The 24,223-nt window shown below is 36.7% G+C and overlaps 1 protein-coding gene across 6 annotated transcripts in view; it reads left to right on the top strand.

Annotated features, from left to right (window-relative positions):
* Positions 1-24,223, top strand: part of PHKB (phosphorylase kinase regulatory subunit beta) — a 214,910-nt gene that overhangs the window by 149,391 nt on the left and 41,296 nt on the right. For all 6 annotated transcript variants that reach the window (XM_072827267.1, XM_072827266.1, XM_072827263.1 and 3 more), the window contains 2 exons: positions 18,222-18,277; positions 18,776-18,869. In XM_072827267.1, the coding sequence (XP_072683368.1) occupies positions 18,222-18,277; positions 18,776-18,869 (150 nt within the window). The remainder of the gene's footprint in view (positions 1-18,221; positions 18,278-18,775; positions 18,870-24,223) is intronic.

Genomic DNA, 24,223 nt, shown 5'->3' with positions numbered 1-24,223 from the left:
TGCCTTCATAGATATATCTTGCAAGAAGTTGCTGTGGCCAAGTTCAAAAAGGGTTGTTGCCTGTGTTCTCCTCTAGGATTTTGATGGATTCTTGTCTCACAGATCTTTCATCCATTTTGAGTTTATCTTTGTGTATGGTGTAAGAGAATGGTTTAGTTTCATTCTTCTGCATGTGGCTGTCCAATTTTCCCAGCACCATTTATTGAAGAGACTGTCTTTTCCTGCTTTGTCGAATATTAGTTGACCATAGAGTTGAGGGCCCATTTCTGGGTTCTCTATTTGTTCCATTGATCTGTATGTCTGTTTTTGTGCCAATACCACACTGTCTTGATGATCACAGCTTTGTAGTACAACTTAAATCTGGCATTGTGATGCCACCGGCTCTGGTTTTCTTTTTCAATATTCCCCTGGCTATTCAGGGTCTTTCCTGATTCCATACAAATCTTAAGATGATTTGTTCCAACTCTCTGAAGAAAGTCCATGGAATTTTGATAGGGATTGCATTGAATATATAAATTGCCATGGGTAGCATAGACATTTTCACAATATTAATTATTTTAATCCATGAGCATGGAATATTTTTCCATCTCTTTGCATCTTCCTCAATTTCTTTCAGAAGTGTTCTGTAGTTTTTAGGGTATAGATCCTTTACCTCTTTAGTTAGGTTTATTCCTAGGTATCTTATGCTTTTTGGATGCGATTGTAAATGGGATTGACTCCTTAATCTCTCTTTCTTCAGTCTCATTGTTAGTGTATAGAAATGCCACTGATTTCTGGGTATTGATTTTGTATCCTGCCACACTGGTGAATTGCTATATGAGTTCTGGCAATCTTGGGGTGGAGTCTTTTGGGTTTTCTATGTACAGTATCATGTCATCTGTGAAGAGGAAGTGTTCGACTTCTTCTTTGCCAATTTGAATGCCTTTTATTTCTTATTGTTGCCTGATTGCTGAGGCTAGGACTTCTAGTACTATATTGAATAGCAGTGGTGAGAGTGGACATCCCTGTGGTGTTCCTGATCTTAGGGGAAAGGCTCTCAGTTTTTCTCCATTGAGAATGTTATTTGCTGCTTTTCATAGATGGCTTTTAAGATGCTGAGGAATGTTTCCTCTATCCCTACACTCTGAAGAGTTTTGATCAGGAATGGATCTGTATTTTGTCAAATGCTTTCTCTGCATCTATTGAGAGGATCAAATGGTTCTTGTTTTTTCTCTTGTTGATGTGATCTATCACATTGATTGTTTTATGAATGTTGAACCAACCTCGCATCCTGGGGATAAATTCCACTTGGTCATGGTGAATAATCTTCTTAATGTACTGTTGGATCCTGTTGGCTAGTGTCTTGTTGAGAATTTTTGCATCTGTGTTCATCAGGAATATTGGTCTATAATTCTCCTTTTTTGTCTGGTTTTGGAATCAAGATGATGCTGGCCTCATAAAACAAGTTTGGAGTATTCTGTCCCTTTCTATCCTTCGGAACAGCTTTTAGAAGAATAGTTATTATTTCTTCTTTAAACGTTTGATAGAATTTCCCTGGGAAGCCATCCGGCCCTGGACTTTTGTGTCTTGAAAGTTTTTTGATGACTGCTTCAATTTCCTCCCTGGTTATTGGCCTTTCAGGTTTTCTATTTCTTACTGTTCTGGTTTTGGTAATTTGTGGTATTCCAGAAATGCATCCATTTCTTCTAGATTGCCTAATTTGTTGGCATATAGCTGCTCATAAATACATTTTTAAAATCGTTTATGCTTTCTTGGTATTGGTTGTGATCTCTCCTCTTTCACTCATAATTTTATTTGAGTCTTTTTTCTCTTCTTTTTAAAATAAGGCTGGCTAATGGTTTATCTATCTTATTCATTCTTTCAAAGAACCAATTCCTGGTTTTGTTGATCTGTTCTGCAGTTCTTCTAGTCTCTGTTTCATTGAGTTCTGCGTGAATCTTTATTATCTCTCTTCTTCTGGTTGTAGGTTTTACTTGCTGTTCTTTCTCCAGTTCCTTTAGGTGTGAGGTTAGCTTGTGTATTTGAGTTTTTTCCAATTTTTTGAGGGAGGCTTATATTGCGATGTATTTTCCTCTCAGGACTGCTTTTGCTGTATCCCAAAGATTTTGAACAGTTGTATCTTCATTTTCATTAGTTTCCATGAATCTTCTTAGCTCTTCTCTAATTTCCTGGTTGACCCAGTCATCTTTTAGCAGGATGCTCTTTAACTTCCATGTTTTTGAGTTTCTTCCAAGTTTCTTCTTGTGATTGAGCTCTAGTTTCAAAGCATTGTGGTCTGAAAATATGCAAGGGACAATCCCAATCCTTTGCTATCGGTTGAGACCTGATTTATGACCCAGTATGTGGTCTATTCTGGAGAAAGTTCCATGTGCACTTGAGAAGGATGTGTATTTAGTTGCGTTTGGATGCAAAATTCTGTATATATCTGTGAAATCCATCTGGTCTAGTGTATAATTTAAGTCTCTTGTTTCTTTGGTGATGTTGTTCTTAGAACATCTGTCATTTGCAGAAAGTGTCGTGTTGAAGTCTCCTACTTTTAGCATATTATTATCTAAATATGTCTTTACTTTGGTTATTAATTGATTGATATCCTTGGCAGCTCCTACATTAGGGGCATAAATATTCATGATTGTTAGGTCTTCTTGTTGGATAGACCCTTTAAGTAGGATATAGTGTCACTCTTCATCTCCCAAGTCTTTGGGATAAACTTTAATTTATCTGATATGAGGATTGCTACCTAAGCTTTGTTTTGAGGACCATTTGAATGGTAAATGGTACTCCAACCTTTCATTTCAGGCTGGAGGTGTCCTTAGGTCTAAAATGAGTCTCCTGTAGACAGCAAATAGATGGGTCTTGCTTTTTTATCCAGTCTGAAACCCTGCATCTTTTGATGGGATCATTTAGCACATTCACACTCAGAGTAACTATTGAAAGATATGAATTTAGTGTCATTGTAATACCTATTTAGTCCCTGTGTTTGTGGATTATTTCTTTGGGCTTCCTCTTTCTTTTACAGGATCCCCCTTAATATTTCTTGAAGAGCTGGTTTTATGGTCACATATTCTTTCAGTTTCTGCCCATCTTGGAAGCTCTTTATCTCTCCTTCTATTCTGAATGACAGCTTTACTGGATAAAGTGTTCTTGGCTGCATGTTCTTCTCGTTTAGTACCTGAATATATCATGCCAGCCCTTTCTGGTTTGACAGATCTCTGTGGAGAGGTCTGCTATTAATCTGATATTTCTCCCCATATAAGTTAGGGATCTCTTGTCTCTTGCTACTTTAAGGATTTTCTATTTATCTTTGGAATTTGCAAGTTTCACTATTAAATGTCAAAGTGTTAAATGGTTTTTATTGATTTTGGTGGGGGACCTCTCTATCTCCTGGATCTGAATGCCTGTTTCCCTCTTCAGATTAGGGAAGTTCTCAGCTATGATTTGTTCAAATCTATTTTTGGCCGTCTCTCCTTCTCTGTGTCTTCTGGAACCCCAATTAGACATAGATTCTTCCTTCTCAGGCTATCATTTATTCCCCTTAGCCTTTCTTCATGGTCTCTTGTTTTTCTCTTTTTTCCTCAGCTTCCTTCCTTACCATCACCTTGTCTTCTATTTCACTCACTCTTTCTTCCACCTCATTAACCCTAGCCGTTAGGACATCCAGTTTGGATTGCATGTCGTTTATTTTTAATTTTGGCCTGATTAGATCTAAATTCTGCAGTAACAAAGTCTCTAGAGTCCTTTTTATGCTTTTTTTCCAGAGCCACTAGTTGGCTTTCTGACATCCGAATTGTAGCCATATTCTGTAACTCTGTTGCAGAGAGTACTGTTTCTGATTCTTTCTTTTGTGGTGAATTCTTCCGTCTAGTCATTTTGCTCAGTGCAGAGTGGCTGTATGAGCCGGTTGAGTCAAGAATATCACCATGGCCTAAGTAAATTTTACCCTAGATGATTCTTGCTAGAAGCGAAAACTTTTCTCTCTGTAGCATTCCACCTATTCTCTCTTTAAATCTCAGGTCTATTTCGTTGGTGTTCAGGATGTTTTGAAAGTTTTCTAGGTAAGTTGCTGGAACCAGGTGAGTTGAGGACTTCTACTCTTCTGCCATCTTACCCCACCCTTTTGATAACCATTTCTAACTCATGGTGGTCATACGTGATGAAATGATGTATGTAAAGCTCCTGACACAATGTCTGACACATTATAAGAGCTTAATAAGTATTATTGCTATTTATATTTTATTCCAAATAGTTTATTTTATAAGTAATATTACTTTATCTTTAGTGAGAATGAGAAAAATATTGAAAAGTCTGGAGGAAAGCATTATATTTTTAACAGTTTGGCTATTGCTATGCAAAGGCTATCTTATGTGTTTGCAGCCTTGTTTGATATTCAGTTCTGCAGTTACACTTATTTATACTATCAGTTATTTTTCACACTACTTCAATAAAATATTATCTTAAATTTCTATACATGGGACGCCTGGGTGGCTCAGTGGTTGAGTATCTGCCTTTGGCTCAGAGCATGATGCCAGAGTCCCAAGATTGAGTCCCATATCGGGCTCCTTGCATGGAGCCCGCTTCTCCTGTCTCTGCCTCTCTCTGTGTCTCTTGTGAATAAATAAGTAAAATCTTTAGATGTCTATACAGTGTTTTTTCATTTGGCTATGTCAAAGTCCTTTACCAAACACCTAATCATTTCTATTCTAGAAGTTTCTCCTAATAAGAGTTGATTAAGTTTTGTTGTTTAGGGGCACCTGAGTGGCTCAGTCCCTTAAGCATCTGCCTTTGGCTCAGGTCATGATCTCAGGGTCCTGGAATTGAGCTCTGCATCTCTGAGTTGGGCTCCCTGTTCAGCAGGTAGTCTGCTTCTCCTTCTCCCTCTGCCTCTCCCCCTACTCATGTTTGCTATTTCTCTCTTGCTCACTCTGTCTCTCTCAAATATTAAAAAAATTTTTAAAAAGATTTGATGTTTAATGCAGCATCATAGCATTTTTAAGACAATTGGTATGGCTAAGTTGCTATTCATTAAAAGGTCTCTACTTAATGCTTTTCTGTCACTACATGAAATATCTTATATTTCATAGTGTTCATTAGCTACTGAAAATAAGGCAAGAGATTATAAAACAATTTAAGTTTACACTTAAATAAAAATCATAAAAATGAAAATCACTTTGCAAAAATTTTCCTTCCCTAAGACATGCTTGATCCAAACATATCATCTTAAACCTTTGCCCAGATTTGGGAATGTTTTATTTATTAATCAAATATGTCTGTATAAACCATAAAACTACCCATAACTCTGTAACAGAGAGGAGTTGATTTCTTCTTGTTTCACTGATAAAGTTCAAAAATCTTTGATTTCATATATTATATTTATACTTGTATTTATTGCCTGTACCTCACATACATGGTAGAATATAAAGAGCATAGTATTAGGAGTGTCATCAACAGTGTCTTCTTTAACTCCCTCATTTTATAGAGCAGGAAGCAATTCAAAGAGAAGCGACATATCTAAGGTCACATGGGTACAAATCCAAAGCTGGGACCCAGAGGTACTGAAGTGAGCCATGTACACCATGGTTACATGACAGTGTACATGGTTATATGGTAGTGTACGTGGTGGGTACAGTGTGGTGAAAATTTTACATTTACTGCATGATATTAAAAAGTAAAACTACTTCAGGGGCACTTGGGTGGCTCAGTCAGTTAAGCGTCTGCCTTCAGCTCAGGTCATGATCCCAGGATCCTGGAATCAAGCCCCATGCCAGTGTGGGACTCCCTGCTCAGCGAGGACTCTGCTTCTCCCTCTCCTTCTGCCTCTCCCTCTGCCGTTCTCTCTCAAAAATCAATCAATCAATCAGTCAATCAATCAATCTACCTCAGTGACACTTATTAAAGATGATACAGCAGACTTGATTCTGAACCATCACAGTAGGTATAGGGACAGTTGCAATGGGATTTTACAATAAGAGAGAGACTAGGCTCAATTCTAAATAGAGCTTGAGCAAGTGGAAATTTATAGCTAAGGATCAGAGCAGGGGTCAGTGGATGATGGAAAATTACTAAGAGGAAACATCATAAGGAAGGGGGATTCTGGCTAAACCAACCTAAAAAGCAGGCCAGCGTTACCAGACATCGTTACCTGAAGAATGGAGGAAGATGAGGTGCCTGAGCTCAGGATGATCAGATATCATTAGCAGGATTCTTGCTAAAACTAAATTTTACAAAGAAGCACACAGATGAGCTGAGGAGAAGTTTCAGGAGCCTGAGTGAAATTTGTTCAAAGAATCATTGTCAATGGGGCTTTTATTACTAATGCCATTTTTTGTATTCTCATTGTTCCTTAATTATGACTTAGCTAGATTAGTTGGAAGCAGCATGTCTTATATTATTGCATCTCCCACACCAACAACGCGCATTTGGCTAAGCCAACATATAATCATTTATCAGCCAATTACTTATCCGTAGGAATGTAAAACCACTATGTAGTTTCTGCCATTCCTTTGCCATTCCTTTGCTTTGCAACTTAGGAAGTTGGAAAATTTTTCATTTATTTTTTTTTAAGATTTTATTTATTCATAAAGACACACAGAGAGAGAGAGAGGCAGAGACACAAGCAGAGGGAGAAGTAGGCTCCACACAGGGAGCCCGACGTGGGACTTCATCCTAGGTCTCCAAGATCACACCCTGGGCTGCAGGTGGCACTAAACCACTGCACCACTGGGGCTGCCCCCTTTTATTTTTGTTTTTTGAGTAGTCAGAGAGTTTGACCTTGTTGATCATCATATATTAAAATACTTCTTGTGTGAACTTTTATATTTTGTATTGATTAAATATTATTGTTGGGTTATTTTGCAGAAGATAAAATTTGAATTTGTGGAGAATTGGTAAGGATGTAAAGGAAGCATTGGCCTCATTAAGTAAGAACCCTTTTGAATATATTTTTTAGATTATAATTATTTTAGAAAAACTTAATTTGAGTATTTGATGTGTTAAATTCCTTTTATCTCTGTGTATGTCTCTGATTGAGACTGTCCCTATACATATGCAAGCCAGTGTTTTAATCTGGACAGGTTCTTTTCTTAAATTTGGAATATAGTTCCACTTTAAAAATTAGCCATATCTTGATAGTTTTGATTTGATATATTACAACTTAATTGTCAATTGCCTTTTATCAGATTGCACTATCCTGTTGTATACCATACTTCTTAAGAATAATATTGCATTAGAAATCTCAGAATATAAAGCCTAAGAAATATATCTTTTGAAAATCACTTTCAGAAGCTAGGAGGCCATATCCTATCATGCATATAATTTCCTTATAATTTAATCAATTTTCATAAATCTCATGTGCATTCATGAGAAAGTCTTTATATTTTATTGTTCTCTGTATTTATTTTTGTGACCATCTTATTATTTTCACCAATCTTATTTAAAACGTCTTCCATTGTGGGAGCCTACAGACAGGAGAGCCGGATGGTTAATGAAGATGAATTTTGAGGGACACTATGGCATAGTCAGATAATTGAACACTGATAATGAGTCTTCTAATCATATCATTAATTAGAGACTAAAGAAGCTAATAAAGTTAGCTCAAGAATATGAGTTAAATGTGGCAATGAAGAATGAATAATCCTCTGTAGGAGAGCATGAGCCTTCCTTGTTGTACTAGGTCAAAATTATTAAAAGTGGAGATAGAGTTTTAAGTTCTCAGAAGGGTCTATAAACATAAAGATTAAGGCCAGACTAATGGATTCTAGTACATGCTGACATCCTTGCCTCTAATTATGATTTAGTCTTTTCTTCTGAATCCCAGAAGTCTAAGGAAAACGCCATTAACTCAACTTTTCCCTTCAACCTTTAACATGTTTTATATTGATATCCATTCTTTCTTGTAGATTTCAATCTTTTTTTCTCTGCTTATTTCTTCTCCCTGAATCCATAAACATGTTTAATTATCTCCTGACCTAAAACCCCTTCCCTCCAAAAAAAATATTTACTCAACTGGGCCTCTCTCTTAAAGGCTTCTCATTACTTCATTGTCTCCTTCCCTTTCAGACGTTGTGGAAGAGTACTTGCCACTATCTCCCATTTCCTCAAATCCCAGTCACTGCTTACTGTACATAGTTCAGCTGCCTCTACCACCACTCCACTAAAACCACATGAAAAGGTTACTAATGATCTTCTCATTGATATATATCCAGTGATCTCTTTTCAGATTTTAGTTTGGCCTCCAAGATATTCAGCACCTATGAACACGTCCCCTTCCTTTTAAATTCTGTAAAAAGGGAAGAACCAAAGAAAGTTGGCTTGCTATGTTTGCTTCTTTTTCTTCCATGATTCTAAAGAGGTGGTTTACTTTTGTCTACCATTTAGAGGCCTTTCATGGTGGTAATCCAGGTCCAGAAGCCCTTTGAAATGACAAAATCCCTGAGAGAGAAATGATTAGAGTTTTGGAAACTATGCTTCCCTCTTTCTGCCTCTGCCTCCCCTGTCTCACCTCATTTTGCCAGTCTTTCCTGATGTTGTTTCTATAAGTTTCCCATAATTTGTTCTTCCCTCTGGTTTTGATTAAAGCTGTATGAACACCATGAGTCAGGCTTTCTCCACCTGGGCCCATATAGTCGTTTTAGCGTTGTTGCCAAAAAGTAGCAAGATCTTTAACACTGTCATTTCTTTAAGATAAAAATACAGAAACATCTAGTTACAGCAAGTGCTTAGAAAGGAGTGAAAACAGTTTTACAAATCAATTCCTTGTGACAAAGTGATGATCAGTATTCTCTTCCAAGATAATTGCAGTCATTGAAAGGCCTGCTGTCAAAAGACATTGCCTGATTTATTCATTCCGGTATTTGAACCTATGTGTCTGAGGTCTGGGAATACTTTTAAAAATTCATTTGTTTTGCTCTTAAGTAGAAAGCTATATTATCATTAATTTGGCATATAAATACAGGGATCCTACAGGCCCATTTTCTCTCTGGCCGGCTCCACTCTTGAATGAGTTTAGCTCTTTAACCTGCTTGATGTTGTCATTCCTCAGGTATTTCTCCTTACCTTTTCTCTGCTTCCCTATTAATTTTCTCCATGTTGCTGCTTTGGCTTGGTTGGAAATGTCAGAACAAGATGCCAATGTGTTCCAGTCAGGACGAGCCTGTGTTCAAACTGCTGTATCCTGTTACTTGGCTCTTACAGGAAAAATACTGCGGGTGCAGTGTCTCCAGTTGGAATTGAGATGTAAAAAGCATCTGCTTGGTTTCTTCAGCTAATGAGGTTTTGCTGAAAAATGAGTGTAATGAAAAAATTCTGGCTGTTGGCAGGACCTACTGATGAAGGCTAATGAGCATAAATGAGTTTCTGTAAGGCCCCAAAAGCAGAGGCATAGAATGTTTCAAATGCACTACCCTTGAGGCGAGACCAGCCTTGGATGAGGTGTGACCCATTTATTTGTTGGCTTCTTTTTTTCTTTCCTTCTTTCCACCCATTCAAGCCAGCCCCAATAGATTTTATGCAGCGTATGACATTTTAAAAATAAAGCTACATAGACTAGGGTTCAATACAATTTTCCAAAAGTAAGAATTATGAACTCTATATACTTGTGTACATTATTTATTAGAAGAGGTAATTTTTAAATTTAATTGATAGAATACATTCTATCATTTAGAATTCTATCACATTTGATAGAATTACATTCTATCAAAAAGCAGATAGAAAATAGGTATTTTGTAGACAACCCTTAAGGTTGAGTTTTCTTAAATCCTGATCTGAAGTGGATGAAGAGTGGACTGTTGGTGGGTCACAAGGGCTTTTGCTCACTGCTCTGCTCCCCATAATATGTTACTGCAACCATGTGATTTTTAATTTTCTATGTCAACTTGACTGAGACACACAGTACCAAATATTTGATCAGATATTCTGGGTCTGAGGGTAAGGGCATTTGGGAATAAGACTAACATTTAAATCAGTAGATTGAGGAACTCAGATTGCCTTTCCTAATGTGGATGGGCTTCATCCATGAAAGTCTGAGTAGAACAGAGAGGTTGACTCTTCCCTGAGTAAGAGGATTGAGGATTTTCCTGGCCTAATTTCTTCCCTGAGTAAGAGGATTGAGGATTTTCCTGGCCTAATGGCCTTCAAACTGGACATCAGCTTTTTTTCCTGCCTGTGGATTTGAACTGGGTATTGAGCTTCCTGGCTTTCAGATAAACTATATCATCAATTCTCCTGGGTCTTCCACCTGCTGATTCAACCTGTGGATCTGGAAACTTACCAGACACCATAATTGCCTGAACCAATTCTTTATAATAAATCTTTTTCTGCCCTTTATTCTCACATACACACACATACACAACACACATGCGCGCGCATGCACACACATCCCATCAATTCTGCTTCTCTGCAGAACCCTGACTAATAGAAACCACAACAGCAGTCAGCATATAATCTGTGAAATACATCCTATGACATGCTCCATATTGACTTTGTGACTTTGGACTTAGACATACCTACATTCAGGTTTAAGCTCTATCACTGGCTAGATGTATGACCTTTGACAAATTATTTCATCTTTCTCCATATTGGTTTCCTGATCTTTAAATATGGTAATTCTAGTGACACTGTATAACATAGAGCTTAAATAATACATCTTGATAGCAGACTATCAAGATATATTAATTTTTTGACATTCTAAACTAGGCTGCAAAACAAATATAATCAATAAAATGATAATGTAAATCTTACTAATAAACTCTGTTGTTTCCATTGAATAAGTTGTGTAGTCATACCTTGTAGATATTATGGGTTTGGCTTCAGACCGTTGCAATAAACCAAGTATCTCAATAAAGCAAGTCAAATGAGGTTTTGGTTTCCCACTGCATATAAAAGTTATGTTTATACTATGCTATAGTCTATCAGTTGTGTAATATAGCATTCTGTCTAAAGCAACAATGAACATACCTTAATTAAAAAATACTTTATTGCTAAAAAAAAAAAAAGATAACCAGTATCTGAATTTTAAGCGAGTCATATTCTTTTTTTTTTTTTTTTTTTTTTTTTAAGATTTTATCCATTCATTCATGAGAGGCAGGCAGAGGGAGAAGCAGGCTCCCTGCGGGGAGCCTGACATGAGACTTGATCCCGGGTCTCCAGGATCAGGCCCTGGGCCGAAGGCAGCACTAAACCGCTGAGCCACCCGAGCTGCCCCGAATCATATTCTTTTTGCTGAAAGATGGTCTTGCCTTTATCTTGATGACTGCTGTCTGGTCAGGATGGTGGTTGCTGAAGGTTGGGGTGACTGTGGCAATTTCTTAAACTAAGACAAAAATGAAGCTTGCCACATTGATTGACTCTTTTCATAAATGATTTCTCTGTAACATATGATGCCATTTGGTGACATTTTACCAATTAGAACTTCCTTCAGAATTAGGATCAGTCCTCTCAAACCCTGCTGGTGCTTTATCAGTTAAGTTTATGTAATATTTTAAATTCCTTGTTGTCATTTCAATAATCTTCACAACATCTTAACCAAGAGTAGATTTCATCTCAAAAAAGCCACATTTTTTGTTTATCCATAAGAAGCAAGCCCTCATCCGTTAAAGTTTTGTCATGAAATTACAGCAATTCAGTCACATCTCTAGACTCCACTTCTAGTTCTAGTTCTCTTGCTGTTTTACCACATCTGCAGATACTTCCTCCACTGAAGTCTTGAACCCTCCAAGTTATCTGTGAAGATTGGAATCAGCTTTTTCCAAACTCCTGTTAATGTTGATATTTTGACCTCTTCCCATGAATCACGAATGTTCTTGATGGCATCTAGAATGGTGAATCTTTTCCAGAAGGTTTTCAATTTACTTTGCACAGACCCATCAGAGGAATCACTATCTATGGCATATATAGCCTTATGAAGTGTATTTTTTTTAAATAGGAAGACTTTTTTTTTTTAATTTTGTTTATTCATGAGACACACACACACACACACACACACAGAGGCAGAGACACAGGCAGAGGGAGAAGCAGGCCCAACGTGGGACTCGATCATGCAGGGAGCCCGACGTGGGACTCGATCCCAGGACTCCAGGATCACACCCTGGGCTGAAGGCAGCACTAAACCGCTAGGCCACCAGGGCTGCCTTAAATAGTAAGACTTGAAAGTCAAAATTACTCTTTGATCCATGGGCTGCAGAATGGATATTGTGTTAGGAGGTATGAACATATTAATCTCATTGTATATCTCCATCAGAGATCTTGGATGATGACCAGGTGCACAGTCAGTGAGCAGTTATATTTTGAAAGGAATCCTTTTTTCTGTACAGTAGATCTCAACAGTGGGCTTAAAATATTCAGTAAAGTATGTTGTAAACAGATGGGCTGTCATCCAGCTTTTGTTGTTCCATTTATAGAGCACAGGTAAAGTAGATTTAGTATAATTCTTAAGGACCCTAAGATTTTTCAGAATGGTAAATGAACATAGGCTTCAATTTAAAGTCACCAGCTATATTAGCCTCTAACAGATCCTTTGATCTTTGAAGCCAGGCATTGACTTTTTAGCTTTGAAAGTCCTAGATGGCATTATCTTCCAATAGAAGGCTGTTTCATCTACATTGAAAATCTGTTTTTTGTTGTTGTTGTTGTTGTTGTTGTTGTTGTAGTCACCTTTATTAATTATCTTAGCTAGGTCTTCTAGAAAACTAGTTACAGCTTTTACATCACTTGCTGTTCACTTTGCACTTTGATGTATTAAAGATGGCTTCTTCCCTTAAACCTATGAACCAGCCTCTGGTAGCTTTAGACTTTTCTTCTGCAGCTTCCTCATCTCTCTGTGCCTTCATAGAATTGACGAGAGTTAGGGCCTTGCTCTGTTAAGTTTTGGCTTAATGAATGTTGTGACTGGTTTGATGTATCCGGACCACTAAATCTTTTTTCATTATCAGCAATAAGGCTGTTTCCCTTTCAGGTCATTTTTGTGTTCACTGGCATAGCACTTTTATTTCCTTCAAGAACTTTTCCTTTGCTTTCACAACTTGACTAACTGGTGCAAGAGGCCCACTGAGGCCCAGGCTCTCAACCTGTCTCAGTTTTTGATAAGCCTTCCTCACAAAACTTAATCATTTCTAGCTTTTGGTATAAAATGAGAAACATGAGACTTCTTTTCACTTGCACACTTAGAGGCCATTGTAGGGTTATTAATAGGCTTAATTTCAACATTGTTGTGTCTTAGGAAATAGGAAGCCTGAGGAGGGGGAAAGAGATGGGCTGGTCAAGTGGAACAATGAGAACACACACAGCATTTATCAGTTAAGTTTGCTGTCTTTTATGGACACTGTTTGTGGTACCCTAAGACAATCACAATCATAAAATCAAAGATCATTGATCACAGATCACCATAACAGCTATAATAATAATGAAAAAGTATAAAATATTGTGAGAATTACCAAAATGTGACACAGAGACATGAAGTAAGCAAATACTGTTGAAATAATAGTGCTGATAGACTTGTTTGACGTAGGGTTGCCACAAACCTTCAGTTTGTAAAAAGCTTAATTATCTGCAAAATGCAGTAAAGTGAAGTGAGATAAAATGAGGTATTCCTATAAATGTGCCTTCTTCTAGAAAATATTCAAACTCTTCTTACTGCTCCCTCCCAAAATCCAGTCCTATTGATCTTTTCTAATAACAGTCTTCTAGTGACCCAAATAATCCAGTGATAGAAATGCCTCAGAATGATTTAGGTTTAGTGCCTGTTCCACTCTTAGAAACAAAATTAAAACCTGATGTTTACTGATTCCACTGTGTAACTATAACCCTTTCCAGGGATTTGATGCAAAAGGTTGACTAGCTTTAAATGATAAAAGATGTGTAAAGATAACATTAAGAAGGTATATGCATAAAAGGGAATACTAAGCAGTTATAACAAAAATGAGGATGTGTTCTATATGCAAATATATGAAAAGCATCATATATAATTATTTAGTGGAAAAAGTAGCTGATAGTATGCTGCCTTTTATCTAAAACTGTGAGAAAATAAGAATGTAAATTCTTGTTTGCTTTTCTAGTAAAAGGAAATTCTGGAAATGGGTATAAATAATCCTAGCAATTACCTGGTTGGTAGACAGTGGGGAACTATGTAATAGGGACCACAGGTAAGGAGAGACACTTCACTGAAAACTTTAATAATTTTGAAATTTTGAACCATATGAATTAATTATCTATTGAAAAAAAGAACAGGGAGAAGGAAACCATTAGAGCATATTCACGTTAAAGTTTCTCTGTATACCCTTTGAAAGTTGTATTACACTGTTTTATTTATAGCTCCCAGCTGCAAATTTCTTAGCTTTGCTGCTTTGACCTGATTTGGGTAATTTAAAAACTAGACTCTAGACAGATGTACATGCAGTGTTTTAATTACCATAGTTTAAAATTTTTAGAAAGAGTTACACTGTATATACAGGTAGTACCTATCTTATGGGCAATTATACTATAAAAATTCTTTTTCTACTGTACACTTAAGCATGGTTAAGATGCTAAATTTTGTGTTTTGGGATTTTTATCACAGTAAAAACATTTTTTAAACGTCTTGATTCATTTGTAAAAATGAAACTTTTAAATAAGAATATTTCTAACCACAGGTTATTGGTCCTCAGTCATGTGATTAAAATGACCTGTGTACATTCCTTGATAGTTTATATAAATATGTGTGCTACAAGGTATAATTATTTCCCTTTGTTGAAAATATCCTATTTATATTTGCAAATACTCGTGTATATTCAAGAGATGATTTATGTATTGTTAATAAATATAAACAGCAATACTTTAAAAAAAAATTCATCATACAGACCACCAAATGAACCGTCTTTCTTTTAATATAAGGTGCTGTACACAAACTAGATAAAAAAGTGAGCATGGGGAGCCCCTCAAGGGATTCTCTCTGTTCTTATATAGACTACTCATAAGCATACAAAAAGCCTTTCAATGAGACAATAAGAGTATTGTCAAGTGACTCATACAAACATTACCTGCTCTTGCTGATAGGTTACAGAAGGTATCTGGACACCCTGATGTTTGCGGAGTTTATGGAGGAGACTGTATTGAAAGAGTGGGTCAGGATCTGGATAAATAGGAACAAAGGAGCAGTTCAAATGTAGAAGGACAGTAGGCAGAAACTTGAGATGGACAAGAATGAACTGTGTTTAGTGGAGTACTCTTAGGCAAACAGATGGGAGGTAAACAGGGAACCATAGGTAGCAGTGGCATCGTAAAGATCTTCTGGAAGTTGGACCTTTATTTAGAAGCACTACTTTTAGAGTATAGAAGTGATATTCTAAACATTACATAAATATATGTTTACTCACCTATCTTTCCTCCCTTTTCTTCATTCAAGAAGTATTTTTTTGACCACTTCTTTTGTATAAATCACTGACATAAGAAAATTAACCTGACAATAAACTACAGAAGATGGGCAGAGCCAAGTATGAAGCAGAATATTAAGGAAGCATATTACAATAATTTGGAATTGTGATTGCATTTCTGGAGTTGATAAGAAAGCTACTGTTTTTTGAATGCTTAAGACGATATGTCAGACACTGTGTTAAATGCTTATATGTGCTCTGTATTATCCTCATAATCCTATTTATTATTTCAATTTACCAATGTCAGCAAGGTAAACTGACATAGAGAATGACAGAACAAATACGGTACATATCATGTGTTTAACAGATCAGTTTGTGAATATATTACATGCCCTCTTTTGTTTGATTCTCCCCCTGTGTGGTAGGCAGCCTAGATATCATCGTTCCCATTCTACAGATAAACACAAAATTGAGAAGCTTGCTTGAGCGGTCATTCATCAAACAGTAGACACCAGCTATATGCTCAGGTACTCTTCTAGGCAATGGGGACATAGCAATAAACAAGATAGATCAAGGTTCCTGTCTTCAGGGAATTACTTTCTAGTAGGAATGAATAACATTGAACACTTACATAATAATGCAATATAATTTCTGGAGCTGGTAAGTACTATGAAGTAGACAAAATAAGGTAAAATTATAGGGGCTGGCTGTGGTAGAGAGAGAAGACCTTTTTGAGGAACAGGATAAGGTTGAAACCTGCATAACAAGAAGGCATTCACAATACAATTGGAAAGGAAAAACATTCCAAACATATTTGAAAGCTTATCTGCTATCCATCTTTCCCAGGACACTCTAAGCTCCTCACAAAGGGACACTAGGTTGTATTTATCTTGTAACACCAGGGTCTACCATGGGGTTTATGTATTAGAATGTCATAACTGTTGGTCAAATGAATGAGTACATAAATACATGTGAAATGGAGAGCACCAGTACCATACAGGCCTTGAGTATGTATATGCATATATACATGTGTGCATAGTTTATGAACCTAAAAGAAAATATTACAGTAATATTAAGGGCAATACAATTCAAAAATAGAAGACATTAATTACTATTAGGAAGTTTTCAGAGAGATTTCAAAGACAAAATGTTGGTGCTTTGAAGAAAATTCTGAAAATAGAGAAAAGATGGTTCCAACTTTGACAGAGAAAGGGAATGACTAGGGTGAGACTACGCATACCGAATTCTTTCTGAGGTAGAAATAGAGTGCAGGGTCCCACTTGGGCTGTGGTGAGGGCCTATAACCATCATGAAGGTTTGTGAATTGGAACTTTCTGAAATTCTGAGTTTTTACAATCAAAGAATTCTTCAGCCATCTAATAGTTCCCTAACCAAATACTTATGATTCAACATGTGTTGTGGGCATCTTAGATCTGAGTACTCTGTCATACAAATGGAAACAACATTATCTTAAACAGGTCTGTGATTCAAAAAGAAGATACCACTTTGCCACCTAGGATCTGTAAGCTGCCTTATTGTCATTGAAATTATCATCTTTGTTCTTGTATATATATTCACTTGCTTTTTACTTAAGAATTGCTAATTATCCTGAAGATTTTGGATAGTGGATAACTTGCCCACTCTAAGGTTACTTCTTTTGATGAAGTAAATACTAGACTTCATCTGACAGAAATAGCCTTAATCTGTTCATTTGGTGTTAGAAATCTTGATGAAACTCTGAATAATTAATTTTTTCTCACTTCTGAGTAACATTAACTTTTAAGGTCTTTATCAAATAAAAATAGAATTTATGGTATTTTTAATGTGTATTTATTTTTGTTGGGTTGTTATATCATATTTTCTCTTATATATTCATTTAAATCACATGGAAGTCTGCCTGAAATGGCATTTTCATGATGATTCTGGGAACCATCCTTTTGATTGTATGATATTTACTGCTGATACATGTATTCTGGTGTTTCTTGCTTTCCATCATACATAAATTCTAGTGACATATTGAATACCATAGAGGGGAACTGACTGATGGTAAATCAGACATTTTATAGCATACTATTGGGAATGTTGTATTCATTACTATAAAGAAATTATATTTGATCAGTATTTTTCAGAGCTTCCTAGTACTGTAATTTATTGATGCTTCTTAATGTTCTCTGCTAATTAATACCGGCTCAAAATTGGATCCATTTTAACAATGTATAATATATGCTATAGTGAATCTTTTCCACACACACACAAGAAGAATAGCAAATATCCAACAGTATCTTTGATTAGCACTGTTAAGCCCAACAGCTTGTATTTCATGAACACAGTGTTAATTACATAGTCAGCTGGGTAGTTCATTCTCTACTATAGGAACTATATATTAGAATAAAGCTATTTAAAAAAAAAAAAAAAAAAAGAATAAAGCTATTTTGATGTATATGGTGCCAAAGGAAAATTGGCTAGCAAGAAAGGGAATAGCCTAATATGTGGTTGTCAAAAAAAATAATTTTCACTCACAATCATTTTTTTTACAGAGAATATATAAGTTGAGTTTTTTAGTTCCTTCTCTTCCTTCAGAGTTAAATGATGGAAAATGACTCTCAGTCCCCAAATCATTCAAAATAGGCCTAACAGGGTAGCCCCTCTGGTAGGGGTGAGATTTATGGCTTTCTGTTCCTTGGTATTCCATTACTCTGTCTACACTATCAAATTGATTAGTAGGCAGTGGAGAGCAAGGAAAGAGAGGTGACTGCATGGAGCCAGTAGATGTCCATCATTTTAATGAACTGCTTAGAGATGGTTAATATCATCCTTGATTCTCATTGTAGCTGATGATGACCAGATCTTTTTAAATGTTCCCCCCCTCCCCATTTTATCTTACAGGGTCCACTGGAAAATGATCTCGTAGTTCACGTAGCACTTGTAGCAGAAAGCCAACGGTATGAGATCCAGATGGATAGTGTGTTCCTTTGGGAGGAAGGGTGGAGGGTCTACTACTTTATGTTGCAATATTGAGTATAGTGGCAGAGATGAATTTCACAGAGTCCTTAACAGAGTTTCAAGGATGTCAGTAATGTTACTTTAAGTGCCAGAACAACTCTCTTTTCATATCTGAAAATAATTTTGTTTTAATTGATGTGAATATTCAATCCTATGACCTGTGCCAGTGTTGCCTGGGCTGTATTTTTGAGAAGTTAGTGCAACAGATACTAGGAATTCCCCAAAACAGTGCTTATTCTATCTGCCAGCCCCTAGAGCTCCCACCTGATGCCTTGTGAAGAACTCAAGAAGGCTCTGGATCCCAATGCAGATGGTATATTGCTCATGTTAATAAATTAAAACGATCAGCAAGCTAGCTCCCTCCCCTCCTCCACCATTCTCCACACTCTACATGCATTGCCTAAAAATGTCTCTTGCTTTTTCCCTGTGTTCTTTAGCCTTCAGGTTTTCCTCAACACGTATGGTATTCAGACTCAAACTCCTCAACAGGTAGAACCCATTCAGATTTGGGCTCAGCAGGAGCTGGTGAAAGTAAGTGATTCTGCTTCTTTATTGTCAACTTTATGGAGGTGCTAGAGCATGATGATTAGCTTAATTTACAGTCAGGTAGCACAGTTAAAATCCGATTCTGAGATAGGTCATTAATCGAAAAGTCATTCTAATTAAGCTGAAAAACCTGCCTTATCAGGCAGTGCTACTAAAAAAAACCCTGCATTGTGTGTGTATACATTATATTCATGGGTCTTATTGATTCTTCTAAAGTCTATTATTCACCTAGACTGAGCACTTAAATAACAAATTAACCTTAATTTTAGTACCTTGTGTATAAAATTAACCTTTACATTGGATTTGATAATTTTCACTTACATTACCTATTAAGGAAACCTTCTCATCTAAATATTTATTGGTAATAACTACTTCTCTTTTTCTTTTGCCTTACTATTTGGAGTCTGAAGTAATTCCCACCCTTTTGGTTTGCTAGGTGTCAAAGTAATTATAAAGTAACATCTGAGTTTATCTTTGATGAAGTTACATACTTCTTTGAATTGGATTAAAAGGTGACTTTTGAGGCCTTTTGCCTGTACTACTCTGCAGATGGATTCAGAAATGCCTGTTTAGGAATATCCCTGCCCATTAGGGACAGGAAATTGTGGACTTCCACTATAGACTATAAATAACTAGTTCCACTAGTTATTTATAAACCACCACTTCTACTTAGTAATTGATAAAAAATAATACAGGAACAAACTCTGAAGTGTTTGATATAAATGTTTTCTCTCTCAAATGATCAAGATTAGCTCAATTCAGCTGATAAAAATGTTTGTGATCAAAGCCTTGATGCTATAAGAAGGAATAAAAGCTTAGAGACAGGGGCAGCCCAGGTGGCTCAGTGGATTAGTGTCACCTTCAGCCCAGAGCCTGCTCCTGGGGATCCAGGATCAAGTCCCACGTTGGGCTCCCAGCATGGAACCTGCTTCTCCCTCTGCCTGTGTCTCTGTTCTCATCTCTCTCTCTCTCTCTCTCTCTCCCCTTTCCCTCTCTCTCTCTCTCTCTCTCTGTCTCTCATGAATAAATAAATAAAATTAAAAAAAAAAAAGCTTAGAGACATGAGGTGCACATTGCACAGGAGAAAGCAGGGCTTCACAGTGTCACTGCTCATTGGCCTAGACTCTCTCCATTGGCAACGAACCCAGATCTGGGTGTCAGATCACCCAGAGTACCAGCTCTTTGAGAGCTTTTAAACTCCCTCTAACAAATTTAGAGCTCTCTTCCCCTCTGCTTAGAGATAAGGCTAAAAATACAAGGATCCCTAGAGTAGGTAACATTTTGAAATCACACGAAGATGTAAATGGGTTTTGTGGCAGAAGAGGAGAGGAAACTGAGGATTCACAAGGCAAGGAGAGGAGGCAGCATGAGAGTGAAGAAAATCTAAGGCTCTAACACTGCATTTATTATTACTGGCTGTTTTTACTGGTATACTTTTTATGGTCCTTCACTGAAAGCTCCAGAGAATAGTAACAAAGATTATTATTCTTTGATAAACATGTGTTCAGTGCAAATAAACCTGACTTTGTTTTTTTCAGGCCTAATTTATATTGCAACTTTTTTTTATGTTAGGTAAATCTGTACTCCACCAGATAACATGCAGTCAAGATTTAAAAGACCAGCATGGCTCCAGATGACTTAAATGTGACATTTCATTCATTCATTCATTAGTGAATACCTGCTATGTACAGAATTTTTTGTGGGGCACTCAGATAAAATGGCTCTGTGCTCTGTCCCTGTTCTCAGTGAATTCTGAGTCTACTGGTTTGACAGGAAAAATATTTAATTACAATCCACCTTGATTAGTGCTATAATAGATGTTTATACAAGGTGCCATGGAGGTGATAGGAAGCATTCCTTTAAGAGTAAGGTGAAGACTTGGGTACCTGGGTGGCTCAGTTGGTTAAGCATCCAACTCTTGAGATCATGTCTTGCATCAGGCTCTGCACTGGATGCCTGCTTAAGATTCCTCCTCCTCCCTTTTTCTCTCCCTCTATCCCTCTCCCTCCTCCTCCCTCTTTTCCTCCCTCCCCCCTCTGCCCTGCACAGAATGATACACATGCACCACTCTCTATCCCCCCGCCCCCCCCCAAATAAATAAATAAATTGAAAGAGTGAGGGGAAGACTTCTAACAGGACCTGACTTATTTTATGTTTTGTTGTTTTAAAGATGGTGTAAACAAATGGTTTAGAGTTTGAGTATGTGGTATGGGTAAAATGAGATTTGGAGCCAAGAGTCCAACTTCTCTAAGCATGTGTTAAGATAAGATAGAAGATTCTCTGTGTTCCAAGCTATTTGCTGTTTGGGATTCATCCTCTAAGATATACTGCCTAGTATATTGCTTCTTATAAACCCATATTTAAAAAATTTTTAGTCCTTGTGTAGTTAACATACAGTGTTATATTACTTTCAGGTATACAATACAGTGATTCAACAGTTCTATATATTTACTCAGTAATAAGCCCACCTTTTAAAAGTAAAAGTATTCTCTTATCTTTTAATACTTTACTATACTTAATCTTTTTATATTTTTATAAAAATATGTATTTTTATGCCAATGACTAATCTCTCTGTTCTGAGGAGCTGTACCCTCCTTCAGCCCACTTAAGAGAATATGAGAGCAGACAGCTGAGAGCAGGGCTTATACTGTGTGTAGCTAATGTTTCATGATGTGGGGACTATGGTGAGACTTGACTCGTGGGGGAGGTGAATATAATGTGATCTAGAATGTAGTACTTCTGTACTTTGGGGTGGTTTAGCCATTACTATATACCATTCAGTGGATTAAATAGTGTGCATGTGTACTGTCTGTACCCTGGAATTTAGGAAGCACTCCAAATCTGTCTACATAATTGTCATAGACCTGCTGTATCTAGGTTCAGAAAGTTAAGGATATTTCTTTCACTGTAATAGACTAGTATTTAAAGGAAACCTAGATCAGTACATTTTAACTTGCACATGGTTGATTAATCACTTGTCTAAGAGAAGAAATCAAATAGTTTTAGACATACATTTATTTCTGAAAATTTGAAAATATTTGAGAGAAAAGGGGCTCTATCTAGTGTAGTATGCGATAGTTTTAGTGTAGCTATAAATCCTAATGCTTATAGGGTACTTTTTCTGGCCAACTGACTTTGTCTAAAACCAGAATCATTATTCCAGTCAGTATTCACAGCACAGTTAGCTCAGAAGGACATCCAGTTGCTCCTTCATTCATCCTTCAGGTATTTCCTGAGCAACAGCTATATGCCAGGCACAGTGCCAACCAACTGAAGGGATGTTATTCTCTAGGAACATAGCAATACAGAATGAGAAAGAGACAGAGCTAATTTTGACAGGGAGTGTACACCGTAGCAGAATGAACAGATACCTCTGGTGATGATGACATTAATTTTGTGTACAGTGAGGTTGATATTTGAAGTCAGTTCAAATCGTAATCAGTAGATTATGTAGAGACAGTTGGTGTGATTTTCCATTTAGGAAAACAGATTTCTACCTCTTGTCAAATAGAAAAATGAATTCCAGACAGATTAAAGATTTAAATTTTTTTTTAAATAATATAAAAAAGTCACTAGAAGAAAAATAGAAGAGCAGTTTACAACTGTTTGGAGTGAAAGTCCATTCTTAGAATAATGCCAGTGCTAAAAAAGCCATTAAGGAAATGATTGACAAGTTTAACTAAATACAGCTGAAGATGGGATAAACAACCTGGCACATCAGAGGTGCTTGTGAAATTCCCTAGTAGAAAAATGTTTAGATTAAAATATCACATGCTGAAATGATGTTTGACCTACTATGCAGTCATTCTCACATTTCATAATAATATTGAAGATGAGCAAACTGGGTAAAATATTTATACAAAGGGTAATATTCTTAATATACCAAGATCTCTTACAAATCAAAAAGAATGAAAAACATCCAATAGAAAGAGGAACAATGGAAAAAATGTATAGAACATACAAGTAGCCATTAAATATATGGGAAAATGTTCATAAAATATTTGAATACAGCAATTTAAAACTAAGAACTATCATTTTGACCCAAGAGAGTAACAAAAAAGGCCTATTCAGTGTAAATGCCAATATAAATTAATCCACTGTTTCTACAGGGTGACCACCCTGTCATTATGTTTCAAAGAAAACATATTTTCTGTAATCCAGCAAGTCTAGGAAATTATTCTGCAGAAATAATAGTACACTGTCCATAGATGTTTATTGACTTGGATTAGAAATAACAAAAAGTTGGAAACTACCATCATCAAGGGAGAGGTATCAAATAGGGTAAGGAGGACAGCCCAGGTGGCTCAGCGGTTTAGCGCCACCTTCAGCTGGGGATGTGCTCCTGGAGACCCGGGATCGAGTCCCGCCTCAGGTTCCCTCCGTGGGGCCTGCTTCTCCCTCTGCCTATGTCTCTGCCTCTCTCTCTGCGTCTCTCATGAATAATTAAATAAAATCTTTTAAAAAAAATAGAGTAAGGAGGCATCTTATTGGATTAAGTGCTCAGCTCTGGTGCTGATTACCTTCTAATTCATTCCAAGTCCATCTGTTTTTACTTTGTAGAAATTCTAGAAGTTTCTGCTCCACTGTGGCACCCTTTTCTATTTTCCAGTAGTGACTGCTACACATATTTTGGGGGGTCTTTATATTTATTCATTTCACTATTGAAATGTAGAGTACATGCATAGACTCAGTTTACCATCTTGAAACTGGAACACCACAGTACTAAGTTTTAACAACTAAGACACCAAAAAGGCATATATAGTTTATAAATCTGTTTATGGAAATATATGCACATATTGATATATGTGTGTAAATGGGTATATATTCGTCTATATACTTTTAAAAATCTGTAACCCTGGGATGCCTGGGTGGCTCAGCGGTTGAGCATTTGCCTTCAGCTCAGGGCATGATCCCCGAGTCCCAGGATCGGGTCCCACATCAGGCTCCCTGCATGGACCCTCTGCCTATGTCTTGCCTCTCTCTCTATCTGTGTCTCTCATGAATAAATAAATAAAATATCTTTAAAAAATCTGTAACCCTATCTACACTTCAGGTGTTTTTTAGGGCTTACACAATAAATTATCCTTCCTTCAGTATATACCAAAATGCAAGAGTGTTACCTATGAGATTATGAGAGTAAACAGGATCATTCACTTGGAGCACGTGGCTTAAATTTTTCATAAAATTCATATAACCAGAAGAATCAATACAGACATTTCCATTTTGGTGGGAAATACTTGAAGGTGGGAATCTGGTAGGAGATGTGAGGTCCTGAATTTTAAAACTTTAGCCTTTTTTTTTTTTTTTTTAATCACACAGGAAGCATTTGCCTCTTTGTG

The sequence above is a fragment of the Canis lupus genome, chromosome 5, assembly GCF_048164855.1.
Source record: "Canis lupus baileyi chromosome 5, mCanLup2.hap1, whole genome shotgun sequence".
NCBI classification, from domain to species: domain Eukaryota; kingdom Metazoa; phylum Chordata; class Mammalia; order Carnivora; family Canidae; genus Canis; species Canis lupus.
This window is presented reverse-complemented; position numbering and strand designations above follow the sequence as displayed.